The sequence below is a fragment of the Lepidothrix coronata genome, unplaced genomic scaffold (assembly GCF_001604755.1).
Source record: "Lepidothrix coronata isolate B3197 unplaced genomic scaffold, Lepidothrix_coronata-1.0 Scaffold64, whole genome shotgun sequence".
NCBI classification, from domain to species: Eukaryota; Metazoa; Chordata; class Aves; order Passeriformes; family Pipridae; genus Lepidothrix; species Lepidothrix coronata.
The window spans coordinates 371,627-388,651 of NW_016690244.1; the positions used below are offsets into that span (position 1 = coordinate 371,627).

The 17,025-nt window shown below is 38.8% G+C and overlaps 1 protein-coding gene across 7 annotated transcripts in view; it reads left to right on the top strand.

Annotated features, from left to right (window-relative positions):
• Positions 1-17,025, top strand: part of RARB (retinoic acid receptor beta) — a 329,824-nt gene that overhangs the window by 252,165 nt on the left and 60,634 nt on the right. For 5 of the 7 annotated variants that reach the window (XM_017817944.1, XM_017817943.1, XM_017817945.1 and 2 more), the window contains one exon: positions 9,431-9,579. In XM_017817944.1, coding sequence (XP_017673433.1) covers positions 9,431-9,579 — 149 coding nt within the window. Of the gene's footprint in view, positions 1-9,430; positions 9,580-13,435; positions 13,544-17,025 lie in introns of those variants that run through there. The other 2 variants (XM_017817946.1, XM_017817950.1) reach the window with 2 other exon arrangements.

Here is a 17,025-nt window from a genome sequence, read left to right on the forward strand (position 1 = left end):
AAAGGTTATAGGCCATTTGTAGTGGATTGATAGCATACCCATTAATGAAGAATTTACCTGTTCTTAAAGATTTTAAGCCCAGCAGTCAAGTTTCTAGATACTGTTCTAATGTAACCCATTTAAACATATGTGATGGAGTTCATAATTGCCCTTGTAAATGGGTATAGAAAGTAGGGTATATAAATCAATTAGTGATATCCAGCAGTGTGGCTGTAATACAAATTAATTGGGATGATAAGCATTTTAACTGCTACTATACTAACTTGAAGTAGTTTTGATCACTGAATTGGCTCTTGTTGAGTCACTCTATTAATTTTAAGATTTAAAAACACTTAAAGATCAAAATATTCTGAACTAATGGTCCTAAAGTTTGAAAAATAAAATTATACGTAAAATATTACATAGCAAGTAATTTTTACTGCATTTCCAAGGAAAGCACAACAGTTTTATTTTGTCCATGTGGTACTGAACAACTGTGTAATAGTATTACATGATTAAAGATATTAAAACACTCCTTTTCTTGCTGGATTCAAGCCACAGCAGAAAGTCATGATGAATAGTGTCATAAGATATGTTGAATATATAGAAAATAAAAAATAAAAAATTTATTTGGCAGACATAGTAATACTGAAAGCTAATACCAACTTGGATAGGAGGTAAGTTTTGAGGAATAAAATCATTCCTTTAGAATAATACTCTGAATTATTCTGTTTCAATGCTTGAAAAGATTTAAAAATAAAAATCTGCAAAACACTATAAAACATTTAATAACTATAAATGGAGGCTTTATGACTTAGTAAAATATCTGGATATATGTAGAGATTATAGCAGCTCTTTCACTGCCCTTGAAAGTTTTATTTCTTATTGAAGATACTGGACCTGAGTTTTCTCCCATTTATGTTTACGAGTCAAGAGTCTTTATTGAAATTGGTGGAATAGCAACACCATAAAACATATCTGAGAAAAGAATCAGACTCCTTTTATTTTTAAGTGTTTCGTTCCTCACAATGGGCCTTTTTTTCTAATTTTTGATCCTGTAGGGAAAAAATGCTGAATTTGTCACACCACATTTGTATCAATAGGCCACAGAAATAGGCTTCCATTTTCATAAATAAAGAAAAAAAGGGCCAGAGTTCTCATCCTCTCTGCATTTGTGTCTCTTTACCTATGGTACTTTACTCCACATGAGAATATGACCATAGGAATTTACAGGTAAAGCAATCAGGGCCTGAATTGTAAGAGAAGTTAATTTTCAAAGGAAAATCTAACTTCGTGCAGATGATAGCACAATTATGCATTTTTGTTTAAAGAAGATCCTATTTTTCAGTTTTGCAGTAATGCGGAATTTTCACTTGAGACTGATGCAGTTTTGCATGGTAGTGGACAGGCAGGAAATCACCGACCTGAAAAAACTACAGAGCTAGCATCTTTCGGATGTTTTTCTTCAGTTTTCCATACGATTTATTTTTTTCATTTAACATGTTTTCTTTTCCATTTTGAAGGTAGGCGCTTAATACAAAGTGATGAGCTGCTGCCCTGTAAACTCTGCCTGCCAAACCCCGCGGCCATCCTGTCTCTACTCTTACTTTCACCCTGGCTCGCTCATGGTCTGTGCCTGGCCATTTATTTAGCGAAAGACGCTCCTGTTCTCAGTTACCAGCGCGTCATTAAATCTCGCTGTCTTGAGAGTAACACAGGTATAACCAGACGCAGTTCTTGGCCCTGATATAATTAATCCTGACAAGCTTTCTGCTTTCCACGTTTGCTCAGGTGTAAATGCATCTCTCTGGCTACATGAACACATAAACCCAAATGTTGAACAGCTTTGGTGATATAACTGTAAAAAGCAAAAAAAAAACAAAAACCACCAGCCTGAAAGTCAGTATCATTTTCTTTGAAAAGGTGATATTAGTTATACATACTACCCCAGGGTTTAGTGGAGTTGCTTGAGAATCAGGCATTGCAAACCTACAGAGCAGCTGCAGCCTCCTCGTTGTCCTTTACTACTAGCTGTAGTAAATATGTGTGTACGGTATGTAGGTGCCAAAAGTCCTGGCTTTACTGGGAGAAGCACCAAAAGTGGTCGCAGTGATGGTTCCTCCCAGAATACCTGTGGGACACAACAAAAAGATGCAGCAGCTTCAGAAGAAGGTTTTTAAGGGTGTTTTCATTCAGAAATACATGATTGTGTATATTGGTGGTTTCCAGGTCACGTGTGCTCAATATGTAGGACTAGTCTGCTAGATTCAGACTTATATCTTGGAGATATATGAGGCTCGGACAGTATAGTCAAGAGTAGAGGGTTTTGTGGCAGTTTCTGGTGTTGCTTATGCCTGTGTGGTACAGTGTCCATGTGCACAGGTGCTGCTGAGTTGGCCTTCGGGAGAGGATTCAGGATTCCTCTTGGGCAAGTCTGTTATCTGCCAAGACATTCCTGTGTAGTTGTGTATATGGTGGCGTAGTCTTACAGAAAGTTGATTCTCTGCTGGCCATGGAGATCAGAAAATGAAGGCACGGGTTTCATCATCTCTCCCGAGTTCCCTGCTAGCAGCCCTCTTGGGGGCAGGAGGCACCCAGGCCTGTCCTGCCTCACAGTGGGCAGGTGAGTGGGGTGCACATGCAGACTTGGGGGTGCATCAGAGTCCCCACAATGGAGGGACTGAGAACAGACTTAACAGAGTTCCCAGCTTTGTTATGCATCCGATGTGTACATGGGGCAAGACACATAAGGCTAAATTTGAAGATACCACTTAGTGCTGTGTTCTGTTGAAAATCCCAGCTGGTACTACTTGCATTTCTCTACGAATTTAAGACCCAAGCAAATAAAGCTCTTTCACTGTCAGTGCTTCTGTCTCCTGTCTGTAAAGGAAGAAGGATAACTCTTCCCTTATCTCACTTAGGTGTTACAAAGGTAAAAATATGAATGCTCATGGGTTGTTCACATATTGGAGTGGCAGGGACCATGCTTGTAGATCAGATAGGTAGAAGAGGGCAGTATCTTTCATGCTGCTAAATATGGCAGAACCAGAAGTGGTGCTGGCTGTGCTGCATGGTGGGGACAGCAGGGCCTGGGGAGAGTCACTTGAGGGTCTGTGATCTGTGCAAGAATGTCACGCAGGAAGATGTGCTGGCAGATGGGGCTCCTGGAGTGCTTTGTTAAATGGCAGTGTAAAGTCAGGTGACTGAATTTGCATGCTTAACAAGTGGGTTAATAAGGAGGCCAGAATGTGTCATAACAGAAAAGTATGTTACAAAAGAATCCCCACTCTTCACTGAGCAACTGAGAGAGGACATTTCTGGAAATAATAAAATCTGTGCTACAAATGAAGACGTTAGCTGCTAAGGAACAGAAATTGTGTTATGAGAGTAGAACAGGAGAATAACCAAAAGATAGATGCTCTTGTCTTCTGATTTACAGCAAAAAATCTGGATAGCTCTGCTATACTGGTAGTAGGATGCAAAACTTTATTTCTTGGCCCTAATCACCTGATATAAATACAGGTTTCAAAGGGCTGTACTCTTGTCGTGTGGCCAAGATCAGTATCCACTGACTCTGTTGACTTATGTTACATGACTCTGCTGGTTAACATTACAGATTTGCAGTTGAAACTTGGCAATGTTGTTGGTGAAAGGCATGAAGGAGTATGATGCAGCTTACTCTCTCCCAGTTTTAAGCCAGGGAAGATGCAGCAGATGAGTGTACACACTTCTGCCATTCCAGTTGGCAAATACAGCTTGGTGTACACAGCAAGGCATTTGCTGAATACAAAGAAGCCTGCTTTTTTTTTAAATCATACTTTAAAATTAGTCTGTGTTTTAACACTGAAATGCTAAAATAGTTAAAATGAAGGTGCTCCAAGGACCTGCTTTGCAAGTAATGGCTCCCCTCAAGGCTGTGGAGGCCTTTCAAGGTTCATTCTTTCAAATATCTTTTGACTTGGCAGGATCATGATCATTACCATTATTTGCATTGGAGCAGCACTGGAAGGTCCTGCAGTGCTGGTTACTGTACAGCATATTCTGAGGCCCTGCCCAAAATAGTGTACTGTCTTAATACATGAGATGCAAGAGAGCGGGGGAAGAAAATACTGTCCTGATGGTATGTCTGCCTGCAGTGTAGCAATGGCCAAATTTGTACTTGGAACTTCATTAGCGTGAGGATATCAGAGCAGAGAGTGTGCTTAACTGCTTCTTGTACTCATGAGGCAAAGGGCAGAGTTCAGCAGCACCCCTCTTCTCTCAAATGCTTCGGGACAGAAGCCAGCTGTCCATGTCGCTCTTTAACTGACAGGAGTTGTAACAGCAAAAGTCCTTCAGCTTTAGAAAACTCCTGCCAACTCAGCTGCGCCTATCAGGACTTGCACCTTGTCTGAGATAGCTGTTGGCAGCAGCAGCCTGTGCCCTCTGCATGGCCCTTAAAGTGACCTGAGTCTGAGGCTCCTTTCAGGTGACCTTGTGTGCAGTTTTGCCCATTAATCCAGTCCGTGCAGATTGGGCTTCTGAGCTCCATAACCTCTACCTCTTGCTAGTTTTGTTGTTATTTTAATCATACTGTAGGAATCCTGAGAAGCACATAGTGAAAATCTGTGGGATACTCTTTTAGCTTTTAAAATAACAGAAAAGGATCATTTTGAATTGGGCACCCTCAAGAAGAAACAAGGTTATGGAGCCTCATCTTCTGATGTCCCTGTTGAAAGCATAATGCTTCTTTTCAGACTGAGTGCAAACCTGATGACTTAGAGGGTTTTTTTGGCTTTCATCCCAAATACCACCCTTTTTTAAGGAAAGTCTTGTAAAGATGAACTATGATTTGATTAAAATTAATGCTGGAAATATTGTAACTAAGAACTATAATAGAATATATTTAACATTATAGCTTTAAGGCAGCTACCAAGATGCAAATAATAAAACCTTCAAATGTGGAAAACGAACTTTCCTAAGTACTTCTGAAAATCCTGATAATAACATCTCAATCTGAAGTTATTGTATGTTTTAATCTAGGTGTGTCATGTTTGCTTATAATAAAAAGCATTTCTTCCTGAACCTCAGTGCATATCCAGCTCTGTAAGGAAAGATTTTTGACTGTGGTAATTCATTCTGCATTGATTAACATTTGCATGTGGCTTCCTCTGAGCCTTTTCCTCTGTCCTCCTGCCCTCAGCCCACTCCATCTCCACGCATCCACCCCCGGGTAAAACAACGCTCCAGCGCAGCAAGCGCCAGTACGTGAAATAGTAGCACAACTTCTTTGCTTTGTGCTGTTTTCTTTGCAAGGGAGAAAATGGAAGTCTTCCCACAAGGGAAGATTTTGTTTTCCTCTTACTGTTGCCTATGATTCCCACCTGTTGTATATATGGTAAAAATATCTGGGACTTATAACCCAGCAACAGTACGCAGCTAGAGTCATGTGTGACCGGGTCAAACACACACTCGCTGGAGGGTCATGGCCAGGTTACTAAGTCAAGGCTGGCAAGTCTCCACGATAATGTTTTCTTTCTCTCTCACTCTTTTTTTTTTTTTCTTCTCCCCTTGTCTGTCTTCCAAACAAGAGTTTAAAAAAACCCAAACCCTCATAACAATGCAAACTATTTAAGCATGACAAATTCAAAGAAGTTTTTTATTAAAAAAAAATTGGAGGGGGGAGCGAAGTCAATGATATTTTGGATTTAATTTTATAGTATAGTTTTATGTGGCACATGAAAGAAAGAAATTTGTATTGAAACAATTGAGACCCACTTTCCCAGTTCCTGGCTCTTTCCTGGAAGATGATTAAAAGCAGACTTTTTTTTCCAGACGAGACATAAAAATTAAATGATCTACAGTATATAGTTATTTTTTCAAATGTTTGGAGGCTTATAAATAACTTCTACAATCAAATGCACACATACAAGCAGCAGAGAATCTGGTTCTAATTACTTGTACTTTAGTTGAACTTTGGCGTTTCCTTTGACTTTCTGCCTAATGTATGTGAGCTGTGTGCCTTGCACTCCTGCAGTGAATTCACAAAAAAAAAAAAAAGGCAAAAAATCCAGACTCTTGTTGGTGCCAACAAAAATGGGGGTTAACAGAATGTTTTGACCAAATGCAACACTTTGCTATTCACCCTAATTAGCTGAAATTGCTGCTTCCCACCAGGGACCCTGAGCTCAGTATTCAAAATTCCCTTGAGGCTATCCAGGAAATGCCATTTGCTTTACAACTTCTTATTCTTTTAAAACTCAACTGTCCAAAGTGTGCATTAACATGCAAGCTTAATAATCTAAGTTCAGAACACGAGGCATTTCATAGTGCCTGCCTGCTTCTAGCTGGTCTCAAAGTAAAATACCTTCTCCATCTGTCAACACGGTTTAGCTGGCAGTAAATTAGCTCTCACAAAGCACACTGTGCTTTTAAAGATCTTATCTGCTACTTTATCTAACCTTTAGAAATATTTCAGACATCTTAAGAATTGTGAAGTGACCGATTGTTTGAGAGTCCCTGTGTGCTTAAGCTGCATTCAGGTGTTGGGTGACAGCACTGAGGCTCTGTTTTCTCAGGTGAGTAGGGACCCTGAAGTGTCACATCCCACAGGACAAGACAGTAGGGCATGGAAAGAAGTTGCTTTTTTCCTATTCCCCCCACCCCCAAATTCCTCCTAAAACTGTAAGACTGCTTTAAAACTGCCTTTTCTGTAAATGTCAACTCTTGGCCCCCCATCCTTTCCTTTTTTCCACCTTGCATGTGCAGACATGCATAGAAGAAAGCTCTTCTGCTTTTGTGCATTCACTAGCTGCCAACATGTTACAAAAATAACACTTTTTACCTGCTGAGCATGAATTGCTACAGGTGCCTGCACCAGACTTTTGCACTTCCACACTGGCAGTACATACGTTTTCAAATAAAGAGTTAAAAAAGCTAAATCCAAGAAAGAATAGTAAATCAGCTGGAGTAAGAGCTGAATATGTGTATCCTGGGTTCAAACCTTCTCCAGAAAACACTACATCTTGCCTGTGATCAAAAGTGAATGTGACCAAACTAGGTTCTCTTACCAAAAAAACTACACCAAATCAACCAACCAACCAAAAAAAAAAAAAAAAACCCAACCCAAAACCCAACCAGTCTCTCTAGATGGTTGTTCAGCTGATGCAAGTATTATATTTAGTAGATTAGGTCCTTTTAGTGGTGCAAAAATATATATGGAGAGAGAGAGAGAGAGAGGTGTTCTACGGAGGATCTTCTGATTTCCGTTGGCTCTTTTGTTGTTGTATACAATTTCAAATCGTCCTGAAAAATATTCTCCAGCTTTATCTTGAAATCCTCACTTGCTGACTATGTTGTGTATTTATGAACTGAGTTGTTTAATCTCTTCTGGGTATGGCAAGCTCCTGGTGTTTCAACAGTGCTTGACAGACCTCTCTGAAGTACATATTGTTCGTGGTTTGAACACTGCTATTGGACGCTGGTGCTTGTTTAGGATGAAATTATGAATAAAGCAGAAGTGTATCAGTATTATTCCTCAAAGACTGCTTTCCCCAAACTGAAATCACAGAAGGATTGCAGGAGTGCAGTTGTTTTATTGAACGATACAACCTTGTTTTCCCATGGGGAGCCTAAAAACTGCCTTTTAGATGGACTGGGAGAGTTGAATGAGCTAATACGAAACACGTTGTCTGCTGGTATTAGAGTTTTAAAGCTAAAATTTTATCATTCCATAGACTCATTGGAAGCCACCATAATTCATGTACGAGTATGGAATAAGGCAAGGAATGTTTGAGGCCTCTCAAGGACATTTGATGAATCTAACTTTAATTTAGAAGTACTAATAGATTATCGATTCAAGCAGGGTGGCTGTGCAGAGATCAATAACAGACCACTCTCTATCTCAAATACAAAAAATTACTGTTGAAAAGAAATGATCATTCTCATCTGAGTTTTCATTAAGAAAAAACTTCATTAAAGTTTTCTTGGTGCAGTAGGAACCTGTAGACTTTTGGTCTGCCAAGTTCAGTTTATTTAATACTAAAAAAGATGAGTATAGTTCTGGATGTTGTCTTAATGGCACAATTTGTGGAGCCATGTTATTTTACTTTTCTGTTTTTTTCACAGCCTCCTTATTGTTATATAAATAAATTGGTCCCAATGGAAAGATATTCCTTTGCTTAGAATCAGACCCTTTAATTCTTCACTTTAGCATTTATTTTCTTTTCCAGAAATGTCCGTCCTTGAGGTTGATACTAGCTTAACCCAAGGAAAAATGGGGTCCTCCTCTCACAAGTGATCAGAGGTTGCATCGTGCTCTGTGATGCCCTCTGTGAATTCTGTAGCACGAGTTGACAATGAATCATGACTTTAATACAAATGTATCATCTTTGTAATCTGAAAAATATCATGTACAGTAAATCTTGTCTGAGATTTTTCCATTGAGTAATATTCTTTAGGGTCCACCGTTAGTACTTTTGAGATTTAGCTCTGCTGATAGTGCCTAATATTTCTGGATAGATCTGAGTTCACAGATCCTGTCATTCCTGTATATTTGTTGAAAGTTAGAGGGATTTATCTGAGAAGCAGCAGACGGCTAGGTGAAACATGAAAATGTATTGCACATCCACAATAAATGTGAGGAATGATGACAGCATATCACAGAAAACTAATGCAGATGTTTTGGAAAGATGTAGTTCACATGTCTTATCTTGCATCGTAGAGCTTTCACGTCCTTCCCCTGAAAGGGGTAACTGGCTTTTCAATAGGCTCAAACAAATGACCATCTAGAAATATTAAGGCAATAAAAGGATGTGGGGTCATAATATATAAGTTACTTTTTCTCAGCGAGGTTTCTTGATGTTACAGGTCCTAAGGTAGGTAAGGAAGTGTTACTGGGTTTTGCTACTTTTTTACAGATTTAAAAAAAAAAAAAAAAGGCAAGTTGTTCAGGTAATTTTCACTTCAGGTCTCACACTTAACTCTTTACATGTGTTCTGATACTTGCTGCTATCCTGCTATATCAGAATTGCAGATTGGAAGTGTTACCTTTTGTAGAAAAAGGCAGGAGATACAAGAGCTCTCCCAAGATTAGGTACTGATTAAAAGGGTACATGCTACAGTTTCCCTTTGAAGGCTGATATCGAGCATGCGCACGGGGATCCCATGCAATTCAATAGGCTAAAACCAGAAGATGAGCCCAAAGTTGTCCATTTTTGGAACCTAGTAAGAGATTGAAGCCATATATCTAAATTACTGGGTACTTTAAAATATACTTTGAAGCTATGCGATGTAGTCCTGTTATTACTTGCCTTACTTAGTTCCCCTTAAATGTTTCTAGGAAAGACAGATAAATGTTTATTGTGTAAAGAAAGATATGGGCCAGTTTCATACTTTTAATATAGTTTTATGTAATAATTTATTCAAACTTCATTAATAAATCATTCAATCATTATATTTTTTTCTTTTGTAGCAGTTGAAACTCAGAGCACCAGTTCTGAGGAACTTGTTCCGAGCCCTCCTTCACCACTTCCACCCCCTCGTGTTTACAAGCCCTGTTTTGTCTGTCAAGACAAGTCATCCGGATATCACTATGGTGTCAGTGCTTGTGAGGGATGTAAGGTGAGTGCCATCATCTCCCTTTCCTTCATTTCGTCTTAGAAAGGGATAAAGCAATGCAGCGTGGTGTGACTTGATTGTCTCCAAAGACAGCTGTACAGTTTCTTTTGGGAATTAATTCTTATTCATGAGTAAAGCCAAGTAAATTACCATCATTCCTGGAAATATTTCCCTTCATAACTTCTTCCAAATTATGTCTTTCAGGGACTTCCTTAAGTGTTGACTAGCGTGAGAATGTGATCATAGATGTAGACATAATCAAAGAATAAACTGAAAACCCTTTGAGACTCTTCACTGTCCATCTGTAGGTCAGGTATTCCCCAAGATCTCACACGACCTTTGGCTGCTCTCAACCTTTTCTGTTTGCTGCTACCTCTCTGTATCCAGGGGTTGGAATTTGGGAACAGGATCTGATCCTCTGGAATTTTTTGGTGTAGTCTCTAACTATCTAACTAATCTCAAATCAAATTGGGAATTTAAGGATTAGGAGGTTGGTATTTGCAAAATTTAATCTGTCAGCCGGCATTGCTGGCACATCTGCTAGCTGCTTCTCAGTGCTGTGGTTGTCAGAGCATGAATTGACTGTCCATAGGATGTGGTAATAAAATACACAATTCAAAAGTAGGCAATGTCTAGGCAGGAGATACCCATCAGAGAAGCAATGTCAGCTAAACAATGCTTGTATGGCAATAGTTAGAGGTGTGCACACAGTGAACAGAACGCATGTGAGGAAGAAGGTAGTGTGAAAAATGCTAAAGAAAAGATATCATAGGGCAGATGCTCTCATAGTTAACTTTGTGAGTACCCCACTGCGATGCTCTTTTTTAACAATCAAAGACCTATGATTTTCATCCTTCAGCTTAAAATAGTTGTGTAGTGTTTAGTACAGTGAAGATACTAACGCATGCTGAAAATATGACAGGTGCTATATCCATATAAATAAAGTTATTAGACTAAATTAACAAATTTGGTTTATTTTAATGAAATGTTATAATATTTTTCAGATAGTGTGAAGGTAGCCATTTTTACTTTATCCTTTGAACATTCAACTTCTTCCATGCTACTGGGCTCTTGTAGTGACATAAAATATCATAGTCCTGGGTTTGTGTCATTAGACAAAAAATTAAAAGATTGGAATCTGGTCCCCCCCCTTATTTTATAACCGTAGATACTGAATTAGTGAAAGTAACTATTTAATTTCACCTCAGTTTTAGAATCTCTTTCTGGTATTGAGGTTTTCCTTGGGTATCATATCTGTATTTTTTTCTTTTAGATGCCACAAAACTATCAATATTTAGGAAGATCTATGATAAGAATATGCTGTAACCGGTTTCATTAAATGGGAAATCTCATCATACTCAGATGCTAACACGCAAATGATGGTGTCATTTGCTCACCCACATTACCTCTAAGCAGAGGTGTAATTGCAGACCATGGCAGAAAGGTCACGTGTTCCTAAGAGTTCATTATTTTTGAAAAATATGCAAAAAAATATACTGTAAGACTTTTATTGGCATACTGCAAAGCATTTTCATAAATAATTAAAGCAAGATCACACTTGTCAAAACACATGAAGAAATCCATCTTGTAATGTGTTGGCCATTACTCAACAACAACAAAAAAATCATCTTCACTTATTTGCTAATTTGCAAGATGGTGTAATTCAGCATTTAATGATAGCTGGCTGCTAAAAGAAGAAGAAGAAAAAAACATTAGTTACATACAAAACCTGTCAGTCTGTGAGAAATAACAGGATTCCAAAGCAGTAACTTGGCTGCCTCAGACTGATAATATTTGGGTTTGTTGATGCTAGCTCTTCAGCAGGTTGGACTAGGATTTTATGGAATCTCTTCCACAGATTGAATCAATTTCCTTAGCGAGTGCCAGAAACTGGCAAGAACATGATGAGACTGCTGAATCGACCAGTGGTCCCTTTGGTGGACAGTTAAGTACTACACTTGTTGCTCAAAGTTGTCTGAGCTTTCAGGTCAACAGAAGTAGTGAGCTGGATGTCAGCAGACAGCAGTATGTGATTGCAACACCAGACACCACCTCAGAAACTTCTGTGTTGCCAGTTTCTACTCTTTCTCTGAAGAATGTTACCCTTTTTCTTTTGAGCTCTTTTTGACTGTTTAGTTTCTTTTTCTTTTACTTCATCTTTACTCTGCACTTGCTTTCACACTGTCAGTTCTTGGTCTTGTATGATAAGAAAATTGCCACCTTGTACTTCTGATTTCTAACCGTCTAGGCTTCTGCCTGTTCTTGAGTCTGCTTTTTACCCTGTGTTCCTGGTGCCAGTTCTTCATGCATCTCTTTCTCTGCAACCTTCATACAAAAATTTAACCAGTTGCTTTACAAGTTTCAGTAAGCATTGAGCATTTAGCACTAGTGCTGGGGAAGCCTTGTCTCCTGTGGATCTCTGCCTTTCAGTTGTTTAACCCAAGTTTATTAGAGTCTGTCTTTCACTGAAGGCTCTGCTCGGTATGGAGCTGCAGTTTCATACTGATTCTCTGATGAACCAGGGGAGTAATAACAAGGAAGAATTTGTATTACAACCTTTTGTGTAGTTAGGAAACTCAAATTTAATTCCCCTTTACCCTGAAGACACATCTCCATGGAATTTCAAAGAGCTCTATTTTCTTCAAGATTTGGAGTTTTACTGAAGCTGACCAGTGTGTTCAGAAGCTGTGGGGACGGGGAGAGGGAGCCTCACTTATGGCCGGGTTGGACAAACCTCATTCCGTAAGAAGCTAGACTAAAATATCAGTCAATCCCTTTCTTTCTCTTTTCATCTGACCTTGTAGCAATTTTCTCCTTCTTCATTCCTATTTTCCCTGTTTCTTTCTTCACGTGATTTGCAGTCTCTGTTCTGTGATATTAAACCTTAAATTCACTCATTTTTCCTCCTGCATTTGCACGTCCCTCTGTTTTGAGGTCCTTTTCTCAAGTCTTTTCTGACTCATTTACCTTTCACTTCGAACTCCTGGCAGTCTTCTTTCTCAAGGGAAGCACAAATGGAAAACTCTGCTCATATCATATTTATCTAATTAGGGCCCTGTTCTTTTGTTTTTCTCTGCTAGCTTTCCCTTGGTTTTCTTCTAGTTCCATCTCTGTTTCCTTCTCCTTTGCCTTTCTCCTTTGAGCTTTGGTGAAGCTGCTGCCACACTGATCATTAGCAGTCTTCATCTAGTGCAAGGGACAGTTTTCTGTCCTCCAGGTTTTGGGTTGATGGCTGCCTTTGATTCATTGGGATTTCTTTTTCCTGGCTTTTGAGACTCTTTAGATTCTCATCCTACTTACTGATTATTCAGTGTCTCTTACTTAATTGGCTTTTTATCCATTTCTGATGCTGTTCCCTGAGGTTCAGTTCTTTGGTTTTCTGTCTCAAAAAGCATCAGTTACTGACCTGTTTTATGGTAGAAGAATGGGGGATATCATGGCAATATTCTGGTCATAACAGGTGTATTCTTAATCCAGCCAGGAGCCCTTGGAGAGCTGTGGATGGTGACTGTGACCTTGTGACGTTCAATTTGGGAAACTCTGCTCTGTAAAATTTGTCTTCCCTCAACTGTCACCAAACCATGGATGACTTCCAAAGCATCCCTATCTCTGACTTCTCTCCTTCTGTCTTTCCATGATGTGTTATCTTGCTCACCTCACTGTTACCTTGGACACAGAGTTCACAAAGACAGAACTTTTCGTCCTCTTTTTGTGACATGACCAACTGTAATGTCATGGCATGGAGTTCTTTCAGACATCATGTCATGATGACATAATTTCTGATCTGCAGTATTCTAATTTACATGACCTGTTGTCATTTTTCCTCCAAAATCTGAAAATCTGGCTTTGACTGCCTTCATTGTCAAACTCTTGCTGTGGTCTTCTCACATGGGATTAGATTGGTCCCTTCTTCTGTCCTCCCTTCCTCTTTCCCACACACTGTCATCCTTGGACCTTATATTTTCAGGTACCTGTGAACAACCTCCATTACCAATTACTTCAGTGATTCTGCTGTCTTATTAATTAACAGTCTTCAGTACTGTGCCATACCAGACTGTTCTGTGGCTTGTGTTGATATATTAATCATGTAAGGTTTTTAGAGGGTGGAGTATTTCACAATAGGCACTTGTGAACCACAATAGAAGTTTTAAACTGGTTTAAATAAATTCAAAAAAGTGTGGCTTTGTGTTTATTTCTGGATGTTACACTGCAAAAGTGTATGTTCTTCATAGCCTGTGGTTGGCTTTGTGTACATATTAGAGTTTCAAAACCAAACGGATCTTCACAGTGTATTTATATTTTGTAAGAAAAATTTCAGAGCCAGTCCATCTTTTTATGTGTAAAACAGTACATTGACAACATTCAGCTTATTTACAACTTTTCCATTTTGTAAACTGTGTGGCATTTCAGAGGTGGGTTTTGGAATCTACTTGTGTGTTTCATGACCTCAGTTACAGGCTTCTGAGATCTTTTTTTTTTTTTCCCCAGTCTCTGGGTGTTGCTAGATAGCATGCAAACAAATTCCGTAGAAAATGAGCAGTTTGGATTTATCCAGCTGGTACAAGTGGTTATAGGGCTGGCTGTCACCAAAAACTCAGCTCTTTGGTCCTGACTTGACTCGTGTAGCTGGGTTTGAAGAAAGGGAGACTGAGAGTAGTGGGCTGGATTCCCCACACAATGCCATCATTGTGTGGGTGAGGAGGAGAAGCTGGTGTTCTGGCAGCTTCAGCTGTCTCTGAAAGCCTTGTCTCTTGTTCTGGGCATTTAAAAGACAGCATTCCTTTGCTGACAGTCCTGCCTGGATTACTGGCTTGAATTTGGTGGGCAGCAAAGATGCCTAAAGCAGTTTCATTGGAGAAGACAGCGCAGCATATAAGAGGGTAGGTTTACGGTCCAGCAGTTTTGTCTAAATGATGAAGATACCTCTCTGCCTGTTATTGATGGTAACAGACAAAAATGTAGATAAATCTACTTCAATACTGAGTGATCCCAGGTTGGCTTTTATCATAAAATAAGAATAGCTTTCCTTCCATCAGAGTTTTCATATAAGATCACATCTAATGTAGGATCATTAAATTAAAAGGGTAGCCACATTTAATATATTTTCAAAGCTTTTCAGCTATGCAAATGTGTTTATTTGTTTGACATCTTCCTGACTCAAATATATAATTTCTTTGTTGCAAAGACTTAAAGCATTATGGAAAAAAGGGCATTGATATAAACCGTGAAATTTAGGTCTGTAATTTTGTGGGACTGACTCCTCAGAAAAGCTAAGATACACATAGGAGAAGAAAAGAGAGAAAATGACAACAGTTTTTGCTTTGTCCAAATTTGCTGATCCACATGGGTGTTAAGCTTGGGACAAAAACTGTCATTTTGTTATAGGTTTAACTTACTTGCTTACAGATGCAGTGTCAGGCAGTCCCACCACTCAGCTTGAGGCCCAAAATTAGTTGCCTAACTTTGAAGTCTGGAGTTTCTCAGTCTGTGGAGAGAGAGAAGCTCCTCTGATGGCTGATTCAGAGCATCTAAACCAGATCTGCTCTGGGTTACCTTCCAGAGCAGCCCGTCCCCATGAGCCTTTGGGTTAGGTGCCCAAGCACAGGCTTTCCCTGTTGCAGGCCATGAATTCCTGGTCAGCACTGGTCAACAACTGATTTACAAAATGCTACTGACAGAGAGAGAGGAACTGGCTTTCATTTTATTTATTTGTTTGAAGTTTGATGACAAAGATATTATTTCCAACCTAAATGATATTATGATTCTGTGATATTATGCTTTGGTCTGCGAGCAATGTTGCTGAGAGACCTAAAATATTTTATGGATTGTCATAGCAAAGTTCCCTTTATGGAACAGTGTCCTTTGGGACAGATGCCTTTTTCCTTTTAATAACATCTCTTACATCATGTGAGAACAGATTTGCATTTTCTTAGGCAGTTTTGGGATTGTGGAGGGATCTTAAGCAGCAGTTCTTTTTGATAACACCACTCTTGCACATGTTAGCTTCTAGCTATAATATAATTATATTTAAGCCTGTATTTATGCCCCTTTACTGGGAATTAAGAATCCAGACACAGAATTTTCTCAGCTACTTAGCAGTAAAAAAAAACCAAAAAACCCACTTCATAAAACCAGCTAACTAACATTCCATGCATTTGTTCAGCTTTGTTTTCCTGGCACGTTTTAATCACCTACAACTGAAAGAGAAAGTAAGAAATGTAAACTTTACAATAGGTGCAACAGTATGATTTGTATCAGGGAAAGAAGTAATATTGTTTGCAGCAATGCAATTGTAAAAGCTTCTGTTGGTTCAAAGAAAAATACAGATCAGCTTGAATGATCAAGCTGTATTCGTCTCCATTTAAGCTGTATTAGTGACAGTGCCAGCAGTAGAGATGTACGCTGTCATCCATGCACAGCTATGAAAAATTCCTTGAATCACAGAAAATTGCTCCCAGTTTCAGTTAAATCAACAATACTTTTTTTAGAAGGTGAAAAATGTATTTTGAGATACATTTCTGCATACTATTAGTATCATCTGATCTTAAACTGTAAGCACTTCACAGCATAGCAACATAACGAGTCATTCATTTGCAGAAAGCAGTGCAGTATACAGAAAGACACTAAATGAGTTGCAAGTACTTTAAATGTAGTACTGAAAACCTGGAATTTTTATATATTTATGCTAGCGGAGGAGACCTGGTTGTTTTAATGCCATCTTTGAAATTTTAGTTTTTCAAATAACAAACCCAGGGAAAGCCAGGTGTCCTGTGAAAAGCTGGTATCTGTTTCAGTAAGTTCTTAATTTTTTTTTTATTATTTGTTTGGAAGATAAAACTTTTGACAGATCTTGAATTTGTTTCAAAATTTTGAAGATGGGGAAGCATAAATTTACTGGAAGCTTGCTGAAAGCAATCAAGTATGATGAAATAGATGGGATCAGGAACAAAAATTTTAGCTTACCATGTTTATTAAAATCTCTTTCTGTGTTGTGTAAATGCCATGAATGAAAAAAAAATTGCTTGCCAACCATGATAGATAACAAAAATGTAAATTATGTTGTACGTTTGACTGCCATATTTGCTTTCCAGTGCTTTGGGCTCGGGTTGTGGGTTAAGAGCAGCAGTGTCCGTATGGGAGTATAGCACATACATCCACAGCTAATCTTCCTCTCATCCTGCCTCTTGCCTGGTCGTAGGCCAGGGGTTTGTCTTAAGCTATAAGAATAGTTGTTTTTTACTAATTACTGTAGTTTTTTTTCTGGCAGCGATGTGGGTACTATAGAAGCACAGAGCTTATCCCAAATTAGCTTTTTTTACCGCGCTAACCATGCCGATACAGTTATTTGTGAGCACAAAGGCTAAGGGCCTGTGGAAACAGGAGCTGGAAACTACTCTCTTATTTTCCATGAACTGTCAAATATGACATATAATTGTTTGTCTTAAATCT